Source organism: Hemitrygon akajei, chromosome 3, assembly GCF_048418815.1.
Source record: "Hemitrygon akajei chromosome 3, sHemAka1.3, whole genome shotgun sequence".
In the NCBI taxonomy this organism is placed as follows: domain Eukaryota; kingdom Metazoa; phylum Chordata; class Chondrichthyes; order Myliobatiformes; family Dasyatidae; genus Hemitrygon; species Hemitrygon akajei.
This window is the reverse complement of record NC_133126.1, coordinates 164010333-164026286: the sequence shown is the minus strand read 5'-3', so window position 1 is coordinate 164026286 and position 15954 is coordinate 164010333. Positions and strand designations below refer to the sequence as shown.

The 15954-nt window shown below is 37.8% G+C and overlaps 1 protein-coding gene across 4 annotated transcripts in view; it reads left to right on the top strand.

The window, feature by feature from the left end:
* Nucleotides 1-15954, top strand: part of eif4g1a (eukaryotic translation initiation factor 4 gamma, 1a) — a 96915-nt gene that overhangs the window by 76601 nt on the left and 4360 nt on the right. For all 4 annotated transcript variants that reach the window (XM_073041216.1, XM_073041217.1, XM_073041219.1 and 1 more), the window contains 12 exons: nt 2841-3077; nt 3184-3288; nt 3714-3876; nt 5118-5221; nt 5321-5426; nt 6723-6825; nt 7773-8101; nt 9643-9761; nt 11764-11936; nt 12349-12474; nt 13458-13539; nt 13638-13736. In XM_073041216.1, the coding sequence (XP_072897317.1) occupies nt 2841-3077; nt 3184-3288; nt 3714-3876; nt 5118-5221; nt 5321-5426; nt 6723-6825; nt 7773-8101; nt 9643-9761; nt 11764-11936; nt 12349-12474; nt 13458-13539; nt 13638-13736 (1746 nt within the window). The remainder of the gene's footprint in view (nt 1-2840; nt 3078-3183; nt 3289-3713; nt 3877-5117; nt 5222-5320; nt 5427-6722; nt 6826-7772; nt 8102-9642; nt 9762-11763; nt 11937-12348; nt 12475-13457; nt 13540-13637; nt 13737-15954) is intronic.

Genomic DNA, 15954 nt, shown 5'->3' with positions numbered 1-15954 from the left:
TTGTAAGATGGTTTCATAGGTAGTACAGGGCTTTTTTTGTCGGTTATAAATAGTGCTGCACTCCTGTCGTTGCCTTTTTAAATATAGCTGTCTTCTGGTTATCTTGGAGCTTCTCAACTCTAAACATGGTTGAGATGTAGGCTTTTTGTCTGAGTTATTAGAGTTTTACTTACACCTTTTCCTGTTTTAGAGGTCTTTGACTAGTATCTAGGTAATTTATTCTTAACATTATTTTAGATGTAAATGAAGTTCATTGTGTCTCTCATTTCTTTGGTTGATGCAAGAAAGTTTGTGTCATTTAACATTGGTGACACTTGATGGAAAGTGTTCAGCGCTTTTTGCTCTGCTGATGAAGATATTTTTATCTGAGTGGTTTTAAAGAGTGATTTTTACATGTGTTTTGTTCATCCTGACATTGTCCGCCATTAAGTTCAAAATACAAATTCCAGCATGGTACAAACCCTTCAGCCCAAGTTGTTGTGCCCACCTTTTAACTTCAAGATCCATTTAACCACCTTTTTTTTAAATCTGCGTGCATATCTAAGAGTCTCTTAAATGTCACTGCAGAGCACCACTAGTCAGTGACTATCTACTACCAAACTTTGTCTTTGAGTAAGCCAATTCTGAATCCACACAGCGAAGTTTCCCTGGATCCCATGCCTCCTGACTTTATAAATGAGTCTACCATTGGGAATCTTGTCACATGTGGCTAAGGAGATGATGCTGGAGGGAGGACTTCAGATTTTTGCATCATTGGGTGCTCTTCCAGTGAAAGTGGGACCTGTACAGAATGGATGGTTTGCATCTGAACTGGAGGATAATTAATATCTTTGTGGGGTTTCAGGGAGCTGGGAACTAGAGCCCCAGAGCAGATAGTGGAGGGCTGTAGGGTCTACATGATGTTTTTAAGCCTACATGCAGTTTGGAATTGGAAGATTGAGCATGGTTCAAAGTTTAAAGTAATTTATTATCAAAGTACATATGTCACCATCTACAATCTTGAAATTTGAATAGTGGTCTGAGTTGTGTATGTTTCAATGCAAGGAGTATTTTTAGGAAAGGCAGGTGAGCTTTGGGCTACACCCCAGGGTTCTGAAAAAAGTAGCTTTAGATGTTGTGGAGGCATTAGTATTGATCTTTCAGAAATCACTTGGTTCTGGAATGGTTTCAGAGGACTAGAAAATTACAAATGTCACTCCACTCTTTCAAGGGAGGGAGAAGAAAATAAATTAAAGGTCAGGTAGCCTGACTTCAAAAGTTGGAGCTGTTGGAGTCTATTATCAAGGATCAGATTTCAGGGTACTTGGAGGTGCGTGATAAAGTAATCCAAAGTCAGCATGGTTTTGTTAAGGAGAAATCTTGTGTGACACCTGTTGGAACTCTTTGCAAAAATAACAGGCAGGATAGTCTAAAGAGTCGGTGGATGTTGTTTACCTGGATTTTCAGAAGGCATTTGACTAGATGCTGTACATGAGGCTGCTTAATGACCCCATGATTTTACAGACTACATACCAGCATGGAAAGAAGACTGGCAGGAGGCAAAGAGATGGAATTAAGGTGGCCTATTCTGGTTGACTGCCAGTGACTAGTGCTCTGCAAGGATCAGTATAGAGACTGCTTCTTATCATGTTATATGCCAACTGCTTGGGATGATAGAATTGACAACTTTCTGGCCATTTGCAGACAAAATAAAGGTGGGTAGAGTGACAGGTGGTATTGAGAAAGCAGAGAGTCTGCAAAGGGACTTGGACAATGGTCAATGAAGTGTATGGTCGTGCACTTTGATAGAAAGAATAAAGACAAAGACTATTTTCTAAATGGGGAGAAAATTCACAAATCAGAGGTGTAGAGTGATTTTGGAGCTCTCGTGCAAGATTACCTGAAAGTTAACTTGCAGGTTGAGTCAGTGGTAAGGAAGGCAAATACAACGTTAGCACTTATTTCAAGAGGATTAGAATATAAGAGCAAGAATGCGATGCTGAGGCTTCAGAAGACATTGGTCAGACTGCACTGTAGTGTGAGTAGTTTTGGGTCCCTTATGTGTTGGCATTGGAGAGGGTCCAGAAGAATTTCAGGAGAATGATTCTGAGAATAAAAGAGTTAATGTACGAGGAGCATTTGGCTCTGGGTCTGTACTCACTGGTTTATAAAAATGAGGGTGTGAGTTCTTATTGAAACCTATCGAATATTGAATGGCCTGGATGGAGTGGATGTGAAGAGGATGTTTCCTATATTGGAGGAATCTAGGATCAGAGAGCACAGGCTCAGAATTGAGTGATTTAGAACAGGAAAGAAAAGGTATTTTTTTAGCCGGAAGGTGGTGAATCCATGGAATTCATTACCACAAACAACAGAGGAGGTCAAGTAATTGAGTATATTAAAGTGGAGGTTGATTGGGTCTTGGTTAGTCAGGGCAGCAAAAGTTACGGGGAGAAGGCAGGAGAATGGTGGGGAGAAGGCAGGAGAATGGTGTGGAGAGGAATAATCAGCCATGATGGAATGGCTAAGCAGACGAAGGGCCAAGTGGCTTAAATCTGCTGCCATGTCTTATGGTCTTAGATATTGGTCCCAAGGGGTGTGATTAAATCAACTGAAATGTTAGAAAAACAATCCAGTTGTTCAGTCATGACTTATTACTTCATTGCTTTAACATCACTTTTTGTTTAATTTATTGTGTTTAGATTTATTAGATCTAAATCTCTGGATTAGCAATCTAATTAATTGCTGTGCCACTACAGTTATGTGGTTCTCTTAGTTCCTCACTTCTATTACCGACAGTCTTCTGTTTCTACACTGAGTTTCTATTGCCCTCTAAAATTGCCTTTAATTCTCCATTTCAGTCTGAAGAGAAAACTCGTCTCCAAGAGGAGCTAAAGGATGCCAGAGATAAAGGCAGGCGACGGTCACTAGGCAATATCAAGTTTATTGGTGAACTCTTCAAACTAAAAATGTTGACAGAACCTATTATGCATGACTGTATAGTGAAGCTGCTAAAGAATCACGATGAGGAATCACTGGAGTGCCTATGTAGGTTGTTAACTACGATAGGCAAAGATTTGGATTTTGAAAAAGCCAAAGTAAGTTTAAGAAATTTTACTTAAATGCATGGTGGAAAAGGCGTGATTTGGTCTAGATGTATTTGGCTGTTTTATGCAGAAAATATTACCTTTTTGTATTTTATAGCCTAGAATGGATCAATATTTTAACCAAATGGAAAAAATTATCAAAGAAAGGAAAACTTCATCTAGGATTCGCTTTATGGTACAAGATGTAATTGATCTGCGACAAGTGAGTTAATTTTTTTTAAAAAAAAGATGGTAAATGATCTGTATCTATTGTGTAAACAAAAACCTCCATTTGGATTTTTTTTCCTGCAGTATTTCATAAGGTAGTAGTTTTATCTGACAGATCAGTGCTATAGTAAATCTATTTCAAAGTCTCTCTATGGTTATGAAAATTTTTCTGATCTAGTTAGTGTCAGCTTCTCAATGTCTGCAATTATTTGGTTTTGGACAACACAGCCAACAAAAAGCCATTAAGCCTATAACATTTCTGTACAGCAGTATTTCCAATGTATAATTGAATCGACATGTTTCCTCTGATGCTAGAACGCATTGATTGAAATAATTGACTATAGATGTTTTGGGTACTGCGGTGGAAAATAATGTTATTTATGGAAGAAAATGTCTGGTTATTGAATTGTTTATTTGCAGAATAACTGGGTGCCTCGAAGAGGTGATCAGGGACCTAAGACATTAGAACAGATACACAGAGAAGCACAAATAGAAGAGCATCAACAGCATTTAAGAGTACAACAACAGCTGCTATCTAAGCAAGATAAAAGGAGAGGTGGTGGAGGCAGTAGTAGTAGCACAGGTGAGTTCAATACTGATGCTGATAAGCAGTCTCTCTTCATTTCTATGTGTAGTCATTATTCTGGAACTATTTTATTCCATTAGTTTGAAACATTTTACATCAGGGAAAACTGAATTGAATTGTGGTGGACTGGCATTGTAGTGTTCTCATTCAGGTGTAAGTACTCTGAACTAAACACCGAGGTAAACCGTAGTCAATGAGGCATGGTCCCAGTAAGATTAACCGTTTACTGTTCACTCTTCCACATTAACATATGGTGAAAACTGTTGATAAAACAGTACAAAATATATACAGTATTTGTTTCCTTCTTGACATCACATCTACATCATAAATACTTGCAAAAGTAGAACTACAACAAACTATATTAAAGTCTCATAAACGTACAACATAGTCAGAATCTACCTACACCATCAACTGGCTTTAAATACACTTCAACACAAACTGTCCAGTAACGCTTTCAATAACACAAGAAAATAAACTTTATGAACCGTCATTACTTTTAACAGAATCAGTGTTAACATTTTTACTTCAACATATCAATTATCTTATGAACTTAAGGCGTTGCTTCTATGATGTTTCTTAGTGCGTAGAAAGAAACTTTCCTTGCGCTGATCCTGCACACACAAGCCCCCTCCTTCCCGTTTCTCCAAACCAGTATTTTCCCACAAGACGCGGCGAAACCGGGTGTGATGTCATCACATGCCGCGATACATCACAGACAACGAATTTACTATCAACAACCTTTAAGTAGAAAATAATTACAAATGAATTACTAAAGCGAAAATGTAATAAAGCTAAACAAATACCTTAAGGGCAACACAGGCATAATTCTAAAGCAGGCTGTTAGAATCTGTTGGATATTTTACTGCAGTCATTTCCCCTTTTCACAAATTTTGCTTCTGAATATTTGACTTTGGTTCAAATACTTGCACATCTTTAACTGGTGTCTTCCTAGTAATCAAGTGACCATTATAGTCCAACCATTGCAAATCACTGTCCATCATGCATATTATGTCTGCTGAAAAATTTCCAACTCTTGAATGAATCTGCTGAACCTGTATTCATTGGTAATGGTAAAAATGACTTGTCAGTATAAATGGTATTTTTGATTTCCTGTTTAAACTGCACACAGACCTAAGACTCTGTTGCTTATTCTAACAACGTGTAAACCAGTTTTGTGTGTGATTTGACTTGGGTTTTATACATTGGTTTTTTCAATTACAAAATATTGCTGTGTGTAGGTGGTAGAGGAAGTCAAGGAACTGATGAAGCAGGCTGGAATACTGTACCGATTGCCAAAAGCAGCAGGCCTATTGATACCAGTAGGTTAAGTAAGATTAGTAAGGTAAGGGATTTGTTTACCGAAATGTAACTTTCATTTAAAAATAACAATCATTAATTGTATTTAATAACTTGAATTCTTTACCTTGTCTATACAAAACAGGCTGGGGCTATGGATTACAACAATCAAGTGCTAGCACCTGCAGGTCGACTTGGTGGTTGGGTTAAAGGGAGCAGTGGTGGATCTGGAAGCAAACCTAGTGATGCAGGTAACGTCAAGGTTAAATATTGTAAGAAAGTCACTATGGCCAATATAGAAACAGTTTGAACTTTCCCCTCAATGCTTGAATTATTGGAAGAATTGCTTTTGATGTGTGTAATTAAATGCTGTTACAGTTGCACTAGTGTTTCAGTAATTAAGCTCCTGAATTAAGAGTAAGCAAGTTGCAAACATTAACCTAAATACTCAAAATGATTGAAAAGTAAATTGACTAATGCAAAAACTATTTCTTGTCTGCCAATTTTGTCTTCTGGTTTTAAATTTTAAATTACTCCGTCTCCTGCAATTTGTATGTTCTAGAGTCACTTTTAGATTTGGCACAAGCACACCAGCAATACTTCTATTTTAGTGTGTGGTCTAAAATGATGCTTCAGTATCATTGTAAAGGAAAATGCTTTGTGTCAGTAAAGGCGGGGCAGCTGATGCCACATTGCTTCAAGGACCTGAGTTGTTCCTGACGGCCACTGTCTTGTGCATTTTGCACAATCTTCCTGTGACTGCATGGGGTTCCATTGGAAGCTCTGTTTCCCACCTTTCCAAGGATATGTTTGTAGGTTAATTGGTTATCATAAGTGACCCCTTAGTAATAAAATCAAAGGAGAATTGACAACCTGTGAAAGAGCAAGTTGCAGGCTCTAAGGAGAGGTTAAAAAGTAACTGCTCTGGGGGCTTGCATGCCTTGAGGCAAATGCCTTTTGCTTTGTAAGAAGTAAATGCTGACCACATCTGTCATAAAGATGAGTAAATTCAGCCACTTCTCAGATTTACTTGCTATATTTCATGAAATTTGTTATTTGTACTTCAAACCAATATCCAAACTACCAGTTTATCTGCATAGTTTATTGTATCAGTTTGGTGAGCAATAGCTATTATAGGTGCTTAATTTGATTGTGGCATAAAATTTGAAAAGGGCAATATATTGAACCAAGAAGATCTATAAACTGCTTTTAGCCAGATCACTCATGATGACTGCCTTATTTAATAATTTATTATTTGAATGTGTATCTGATAATTCATAAATATAAAAAAATGTCTTGATGTCTTGAACTTGTATTTCTATTGGAGTGTATTCTGTTTTGCCAGACTTTTATGGGTTGTGTGTGGCTTGTGAGGGTGGACTATGAGGCTTCTTTATTTCAAGTTATCATAAGAATTATTCCCTCCTCGTGAGGTAAGGAGGGGGAAGAAACTCTGTATCAGTCACTCAATCAACTCCAGTTGATGCATATTGGTTTAAAATAGTGCTGAATGCACCCATATCACTATTTCCTATTTGTACATTTAGGTGTGGATTCAGGAAGGCCAGCCACAGCCACATTGAATAGATTTTCGGCTCTCCAGCAATCATCATCCACAGATAATTTTGATGCACGAAGAGTTGTATCCAGGCAAGTCAAGAGAATTGATTACTGGAAAATTAACCTTTAATCATTTGCATGTTTTGTTGCAGGACTTCCACTGAGATAGAAATACATAATGAATGTCTTTTGACTGCTACTGTGAGATTGCTTAATTTGGAAATCCTTTAAGGAACATGAAGCATTCAGGCAACTTCTTTTATGGAGGGTTGCATTATTACTTGCTTAACCGCGATTTTTTATATGTGCATCAAAAAGTGCACTTTTTTAAAATGCTGAGATCTCTAGCAGTTTTTGTTAGTCTTTTCAAAGACTCTTCTTGCACATTCCCAAAGTAACTTTATTTCATATCTCAAATTTGTGTTATTATTTATGAATTCTGTAAGGGTGAAGTTCCATAACCCAAATGATTGTAATGGGATAACAGGAGAGGCAACTTGTACATTATTTTAAATTTTACTGAAAGTGTTCTCTTAATGTGAAACACAAGCCGTTTGTGGAACAAAATTTCATTTCCAATGGGTTTGTCCCAAAGTGGCACACAAACAACAAAATATCTTTTGAAACAGTCATTGTTAGTGTGAAAGGAATGTAATTAACAAAGCTCCCTCAAAATGTGATAACGAACTGATCTATTTTTGTTGAGTGAAGGATAGCACAGGGTAATGGAAGTAACTTAAGTGCTCAGGTACAATTCCTTGCAATGTACTTAAAATAAAGTGGCTTGTTCAGTATCCTTGTGTGTGATATGCTAAAAGAAAATAACTACCTTGCTCCATACTTTTTGTTTTTTCCCCCCTGTTCAATTCTGTGGTGTGGGACTTGAATCAACAATTGTCTGACTCAGTAACACACAATGCTGGGGGAACTCAGCATTTTCTCAGCATCTTTGGAGAGGATTAAAGAGTCTTGTGTAGATGTGTAAAAGTATGGAGCTCTTACAGATCTTTATTTTCTTTGGGGGGGGTATTCAACAGGAGTAGTTCAAGTCGTGAAAGAAGTGAAAAAGGTGATCGTGAACGAGGAGACCGATTTGAAAGAAGTGAACGTTACGAGAAAAGTGAGAGGAGTGATCGGCTTGAACGAATTGAACGCAGTGAAAAGGGTGACAAAAGTGATCGGATTGAGAAATCTGAGAAGAGTGATCGCAATAGACCTTCACTTACCAAGAGAAGCTATAGCAAAGAAGTTGATGACCGAAGCAGGGAAAGAGAACGACGAAACTCTCAAGAGCCAGTAAGACGTGTAGCCAGCATGACCGAAGAAAGAGATAGAGGACATGTGAGAGATCGAAGTAAAGAGCCTGGTAAATTGTCAGCTTTTTGATTGATGCCCTCAACAGGAACATTGCCAAGGTTGCCTTTGCAGATAAATTTTTTAATCTATATAGTATATTATGTACAGGTTTCCCCTGCTATCTGAAAGTAGAACGTTCCTATGAAACCTTTTGTAAGCCAAAATGGCGTAAAGTGAAGAAGCAATTACCATTAATTTACATGGGAGAAATTTTTGAGCGTTCCCAGACCCGAAAAATAACCTACCAAATCATACCAAATAACACACAAAGCCTAAAATAACACTAACATATAGTAAAAGCAGGAATGAAATAAGTACACAGCCTATATAAAGTAGAAATAATGTATGTACAGTGTAGTTTGACTTACAACTTTGGTGCTGTTCGCTATTCACTATCGCTAGTACACCAATCCACTCAAGCAATAGACTTTCCATTTTATCCATTACTGGATGCCGACTAAGAGAGATCACTTTGCTACTAGCAGAACCAATAGTAACATCGGCAGTTATCAAGATTCTTTCTCTCTGCGTGTAAATACGTAGTACGAATGGTGGATGCAGGCAAGTTCAACGCACGCACAATGTGTTTATTTTGTTCACCATGATCGAAATGCTTAATTATGTCTGGTTTTACGCTGTGTAACACTTTTACGAGCTCTTTCAGGCTTTTCTGATACCTTAGTGCACATCTCGCAAACGGATGCACAAAATACATAAAGCACAGATGCTCACAGAGACAGTTCAAAGCTATGGCAGCTTGATGCTGAGTGTAGTTCCTGGGGAAGGCGCTTGGCGGCGCTGCTCGGGGTACATGCTGCCTCTATAACAGTTCGCTGCAAAACATGCTGAACGCTAGTTTTGCTTTTTGTCTTTTTTCGTAAAAGTGAAAATCCTCTTCGGATTTCTTTCAGTTAGTGAAAACAGTTACTAATGTAGGTGTTTTGTAAAAGTGAAGTAAAGCAAACTTTCGTAAAGCGGGTGATACCTGTATTCATTTGCTGTTTACTCACTGTGGGATTACTCTACTATGAAGTGGTTTCAGTTCTTAAATTCTAATGGTTAATGAAGGATTAATTTGCTCCTTTCCAAAATGATTTTAGACCTGTTCCCAGGACATTAGCACAGCACAAGTCCTTTCCTGATACAAGTGAATTGATGTGCCAACAATGCTTTCAGGTTGCAGACAGTGTAGAAGACCCAGAAAGCTGTTCTACAATTTCCCAAAACCACTGTTTAAAAATGTCACTTACTGATCTCAGTTGACCCGGTTAATTCACAAGTGTTTGATTATTTCTGTGCTGTATGGGGTTTGCAGTGCATGGATACTATTGGCTGTATTCATTATCTGAAGTGTAGTCTTCTGGCATTATCCCCAACAGCAAAGTTCACTGTTTACAATTTCAGCTTGTGCGAAGTGAACAGTATGTCAGGTGCATGCATGTCTGTACCTGAAAAGTATAAAATGGAAATTAAGCGTTAGTGATCTAAATTGTGGAGAAGTTGTACTGATTCAAAGAATTAAATTTATTCTAATTATTTTTAATTTACCAGTTAAGCTTGAACCAGTCTCGCTATCTACAACATCTGATAAACTTGCTCTCTCTGAGGAAGAACTTGAAAAGAAATCCAAGGCCATCATTGAGGAATATTTACACATTAATGACATGAAGGTAGGCACAGATATTTACTAGTTCATTATTTGCGAACTGTATGAATTTTGTTTATGGCAATCCCACAGAGCCGGTGAACTGAAAATGAGCTGGTTCTGTGGTGTGGAAAATTATTCCAGGCAGAATCCACAGCAATGGAGCTGAAGGTGATGGGTTTGGAAATCAATGAAGTCAATAGGTAATACATGCACTACCACTCATTCCAGAGAGATTACCAGAACCTCAGCCTTCTAATTGATAAATAAACTTGTCTATTGTTTCCCATTCCCACTCTGATATGTCTATCCATAGCCTCCTCTACTGTCAAAATGAATCCAAACTCAGGTTGGAGGAACAACACCTTATATACCGACTGGGTAGCCTCCAACCCGATGGCATGAACATTGACTTCTCTAACTTCTGTTAATGCCCCTCCCCTTCTTACCCCATCCCTGACATATTTAGTTGTTTGCCTGCTCTCCATCTCCCTCTGGTGTTCCCCCCCCACCCCACTTTCTCCCGAGGCCTCCCGTCCCATGATCCTTTCCCTTCTCCAACTCTGTATCACTTTCGCCAATCACCTTTCCAGTTCTTGGCTTCATCCCACCCCCTCCGGTCTTCTCCTGTCATTTCGCATTTCCCCCTCCCCCCCACTACTTCAAATCTCTTACTATCTTTCAGTTAGTCCTGACGAAGGGTCTCGGCCCGAAACGTCGACAGTGTTTCTCCTTATAGTTGCTGCCTGGCCTGCTGTGTTCCACCAGCATTTTGTGTGTGTTGTTTGAATTTCCAGCATCTGCAGATTTCCTCGTGTTTATTGTTTACCAAGAGTTGTTTTTCTGAAAAGTACTGCAATAATCATGTGAGATTTTAATCACTGTGTAAAGCAAAATGTGTAGGGCTGCAAGGATAAGTTACATGTAATTTGGAGCTTGTGAATAATCCTCAGAATTATGTTGCTGAAATTCAAATTTCATTTGAGGATGAGAAAATTGTATTCTCACTTTTAAAGGGAGCCACTATGGTTATAAATTGGATTGGCTAAAGAAAACTGAGAAAATAAAAGGTAATATATCTGACATTCAAAGAAATTCTTCATAAATATCAATAGGTGAGAAAAGTGCATAGTGTAGTTATCTAAAAGTTACAGAGGATGGTTGATAAACTAATGAGGTTAAAAGACCACAAGACCCCAGAGCCTGATGGCTTGCATTCTAGTTCCTTTAGGAAAGTCATTGCAGGAATTGTGAATTTGTTGGTTATAATCTTGACAGAATTCTGTAGGTCTTGGAGAGATGCCAGAGAAATTTATAGCCATTATTCAGTATAGGAAGGAGACAAGCCCAGGCACTTTTAGCCCGTGAACCTCGCGTCTATTAGCTGGGAAATTGCTGACATTAATTATTAAGGAGGTAATAATATTTAGAAGATCATAAGGCCGTTGAGTGTCATCAACATAGTTATATGAAAAGGAATTGTATGAAGCATTTTCAAGTAGTTCACTAGAGTATAGAAAAATGAGCTACTGTAATCACTTAAAATTATATGGAAGGATGAAGCATAGTTTTAAAATAAGAGGATACCTATTTAAGATGGTGATGAGAAAGAATTATCTTCTGAGGATGGTGAATTTTGTAATTCTTGACTTCAGAAATCTTTGGATAGTATAATCAAGGAGAACGATGGATATTTTATATTAAAACCGAGTCAAGGTGTATAGGGTGTGAGAGGGGAGAAAGTTGAAATTTAGTATCGAGGTTAAGATTGCATCATTGATTTCTTGCCTAAATGACAAGGTGTTCAAGGGTACATTTGGGGCTGCTTAAATCCTTTTCACTGTAAAGGTTCTGTAACAATATGTTGCCAACATGGTGTTTTATTTTGAAATTCATTATTATTATCTTCTAATATGCTACAGATGATTTTTTTAAAATATTGTACACTTGGAAATTTTGCCAATTTGCTATTACAATATTCTGTGAAATTTAAGAAAGGAAATTTAAATCTCAATTTATTTTCTTAGGAAGCATTGCAATGTGTACAGGAACTTGAGTCAGCCAAGACATTGCACATCTTCGTTCGAACTGGGGTCGAGTCAACTTTGGAACGAAGTGCAATAGCAAGAGAACACATGGGCATGCTTTTGTATCAACTAGTAAAAACTGACACTCTATCAAAGCAACAGTATTACAAAGGGTAAGAACGGGTCCATGTGTACACCATGGATCTGCAAGATTTAAATGCTCTATGAAGTTTAACCCAAATGTTGTTAACTGTATGTATCATTTTAAAAAGTTGATAGCTTTTAATTCTGAGAGTTTGATCAAAGATTCCTCAATTATCATTTTTTGTCCTTCCTTTCCATTCCACTTCATCCTCTGTATTACAGGCACTTAATGGGCTTGATTTTTTTTTTTAAAAATTGACTATAAATAGCTTTTGCGGAAGAGTGTGATGTGAATTGGGTGTGGCTGGCAAAGTTATAGAATAAGATGAATGTCAGATTAAGCTAGGTAGATGTGGACAGTGGGGCAGTATTCTGCTGTGTTTGAGTTACATATTTTTATTTCTGCACTGAGGGTTCTTATGATTTGTTTGTGTACCACAGGCTAAGTGAAATCCTTGAAATAGCTGAAGATATGGAAATCGATATTCCACATATATGGCAGTATCTCGCAGAACTAATTGTTCATATGCTACATGATGGAGGTATACCAATGGCAGAACTTTTCAGGTAACATTTCATTTTGCAGTGTTAATGCAATCTGCAGCTGTTTAAACACGAAATGCACTCTTTGTAGAGGGAATTGACTCGATATTAACTGCAAGCAAATTACATTACAGTGGAGTTTGCAGCCAGTTTAATTCTTAAGTGCATCCATGTTAAGTCAGCAGATATAGCTGCATTTATCGGCATAACAAAGTCTCACTAACTAATCAAATGATGAGTTGATGTGTTTTGGTGATGGTGGTTGTGAGGTAAATTTGAATCAGGACATTAACCACCTTATACCTCTTCAAATACCATCAGGATTTAAAAAATCTGAATAACGTAGCTCTTCCATTAAGTAAACATTCCATTCGTATTTGGAGTTGCATTGCACCATTGAGATCAATGATCTGGCTTGTACTATCATCACCAGATGAAGATGCTGGGCAGTTTGTTCTAGGTAATGACCACTTTTAACTAAAGAGTGTAGTGACATTGAGGTAGCATTTGGTGGCATGGATCTGCTAAATCTCTTCCAGTTATTAATGTTCAAGGATTCACCATTTGTTAAGAAAATATAATAGAAAAAGCTACAATCCTCTTTGGCTAAAATAGCTGGTCAAAGTAAGTATTTTGAAATAGCTTTGGAGTCTGGATGGGAATCTGTTCAACTCTCTGCACCCAAATGAGACCAACTGCATCAATGTCAATAGTGTCAATCACCAAATATTGTTGTTCCTAATCTTGTCTCGCCACTTGAATTCCCCACCCTATAGAACTGTAAGCTACATTCACTCAGTAGCTCACCTTTACCCTCAAGGGCAGTTATGGATGGGAAATAAATGCTTTATTTTGCCAGTGATCTTTTTTTCTTTAAAGATTTTTTTAAAAGCTTGTCTCCCAATGTTGTAATTGACATAAGTTTTCAAAATATTCAGATAAAGTTGATGCAATTTCTCCAGATTTTTTTGTGTGAAATTAATGTGTGTTTTTTAAAAACTTTACAGAGAAGTGGCCAAGCCTCTTGTCACCATTGGAAAAGCTGGGCTTCTGCTTGCTGATCTTTTATGTTTACTTTGCAAAGGAATGGTAATACTTTTTTAAAAAAAATTATTGGCTGAATGTACTTACTTACCCATGTAATTTCAAGTTTCAAAACCCTAAATATTTTAACCTTAACTGCACAGAGCCGAAAGAAGGCGGGTTCTTTGTGGAGAGATGGAGGACTGAGTTGGAAGGAATTCCTTTCTGAAGAAGAGGATATTAACAAGTTTGTCACTGAAAAGGTATTTCCTAAATACAGCTTTGCATTTCAAGTAAGAGAATAATAATGTTAGTGTAAGTGGTTTGATATTGATAAGATTGTTTCTGTTCATATGATCATCTTTGTTGCTAATTGCACTTCGTGAGAATATTGCTGATTTTCACTTTGTCTTGTCCATTTGACTTTGTCCATATCTCATCACAGTATCTATGCCTATAAAAGAGTTTGAAATATTCCTTCACAAAGATCTCAGTGACACTGTTTGGTACTGTTCACCATTAATTGACAATAAAGATTAATTTCCACCATTGTTAATGACACTGTCTGAAGAGTGTCATCTCCAAAATACACTGCATTTATTCTAGAAGTAACTCCTGAGGAGGGATAGCAGCAAAATACAACTGGACAGATGGTGGTGAACCTTTGGATTTTTCTGTGGGGTATGAAGGCTTGTCATTGTTCTCATTCAGAAGAGATAATAGATTTTCAAGGGACTAGTGTGATATGGAGGTGGTGCTGCAAAAAGACAATGAGGTGGGACAGAAGTCATGAATGTTGAAGCAGGCTTTATAGGACCACATGTCTTATTCCACTGCTTGTGTCCTTAATATATTAGCTTTCTTTGCCAGGTAAATGAACGAATAAGAATTTTGGAACTGGGAGAATTTTGTTTCTTAAACCTAATCATTACAGCCATGGCTAATCTGAGAATTCAACACTTTCCCATTTTATCACTGTAATTTAGTAATTCCATGGAGTTCTAAACTCTGTCATGACCAGCCTTGAATCACTGCTTTTATTTGAGATTAGAGTTTCCATGGATTCACATTCTGAAATAAGTTGCTAATACCCACTCCTTTTTATTATGAGACTGATGTCTTGGAATGGACTCCCTCATCAGAGGCATATCTATGTACTTGTAAGTCTTGTGAAGTATTTTCAGAATGTTTCAATGAGGCCTTGTCATTCTTATCTCTAGAAAGATAGACTGGACTTTTCATTCTGTGAAAGACTAACAGCCCTGTACAATGTGACAAGGCTTCTTCTGTCATTACTGCAAAGGGGATGAATTACCAGTGTTCTATACTAACTATTTATTACATGAGGACATTTTAATTATTTGGAACTTACAAAACATGTTTAATAATTTTGTATTTTTAAAGTAATTTTTCTGCCAGACTGGATATTCATATTATTCTTGCCTGCTTGCTCATCAGTGTATCTTTTTGCAACTGACATTGCCATTTCAGCAGCAAGCTTGTTTGCATTGCACTCCTCCTTCAAACACCCAGCAGGTGCAAACATGGTCAAGTCAAGTCACTTTTTATTGTCATTTCAACCATAAATGCTGGTACAGTACACAGTAGCAACGAGACAATGATTTTCAGGACCATGAAACAATACAAAAACTAGACTGAACTACGTAAAACAACACAAAAAACTACACTAGATTACAGACCTACTTAGGACTGCATAAAGTGCACAAAACAGTGCAGGCATTACAATAAATAATAAACAAGACAATAGGGCAGTAAGGTGTCAGTCCAGGCTCTGGGTATTGAGGATTCTGATGGTTTTGGGGAAGAAACTGTTACATAGTCTGGTCGTGAGAGCCTGCATGCTTCTGTGCCTTATCCCAGATGGCAGGAGGGAGAAGAGTTTCTATGAGGGGTGCAGGGGGTCCTTCATAATGCTGTTTGCTTTGCGGATGCAGCGTGTGGTGTAAATTCAGATTCAGTTTATTGTCATTTAGGAACCACAAATGCAATGCAGTTAAAAAATGAGACAACGTTGCCCAGAATGATATCACAAAAGCATATGACAAAACAGACTACACCAGAAAATCCACATAACGTTTGGCAATTCCCAGTCCAGAGTCTAGAGAGGCTGCAGCGTATTAACATCGCGCTACCGTCTAGCGCATTCCCCGAAAAGGAGCTGCAAATCCACCAGATAAAAACAAGACCAAAAACTAAAGCTACAAGACCTGCACAAAACCACATAATTACAACATATAGTTACAACAGTGCAAACAATAGCATAATTGATAAAAAAACAGACAATGGGCACAGTAAAAATAGTCTAAGATGTTAAAGGACTGTAAGTTCAAAAGAAGTCACCACAGTTTCCACAAGTCCCCAGGGTCCCGACAGACTCGCCATCCCACACCGGCGGCAGAAAGGAGTACCTCCGCTATGGACTTCCAAGGTGCCGCCCGACTCAGCCTCGCAGACGCAACA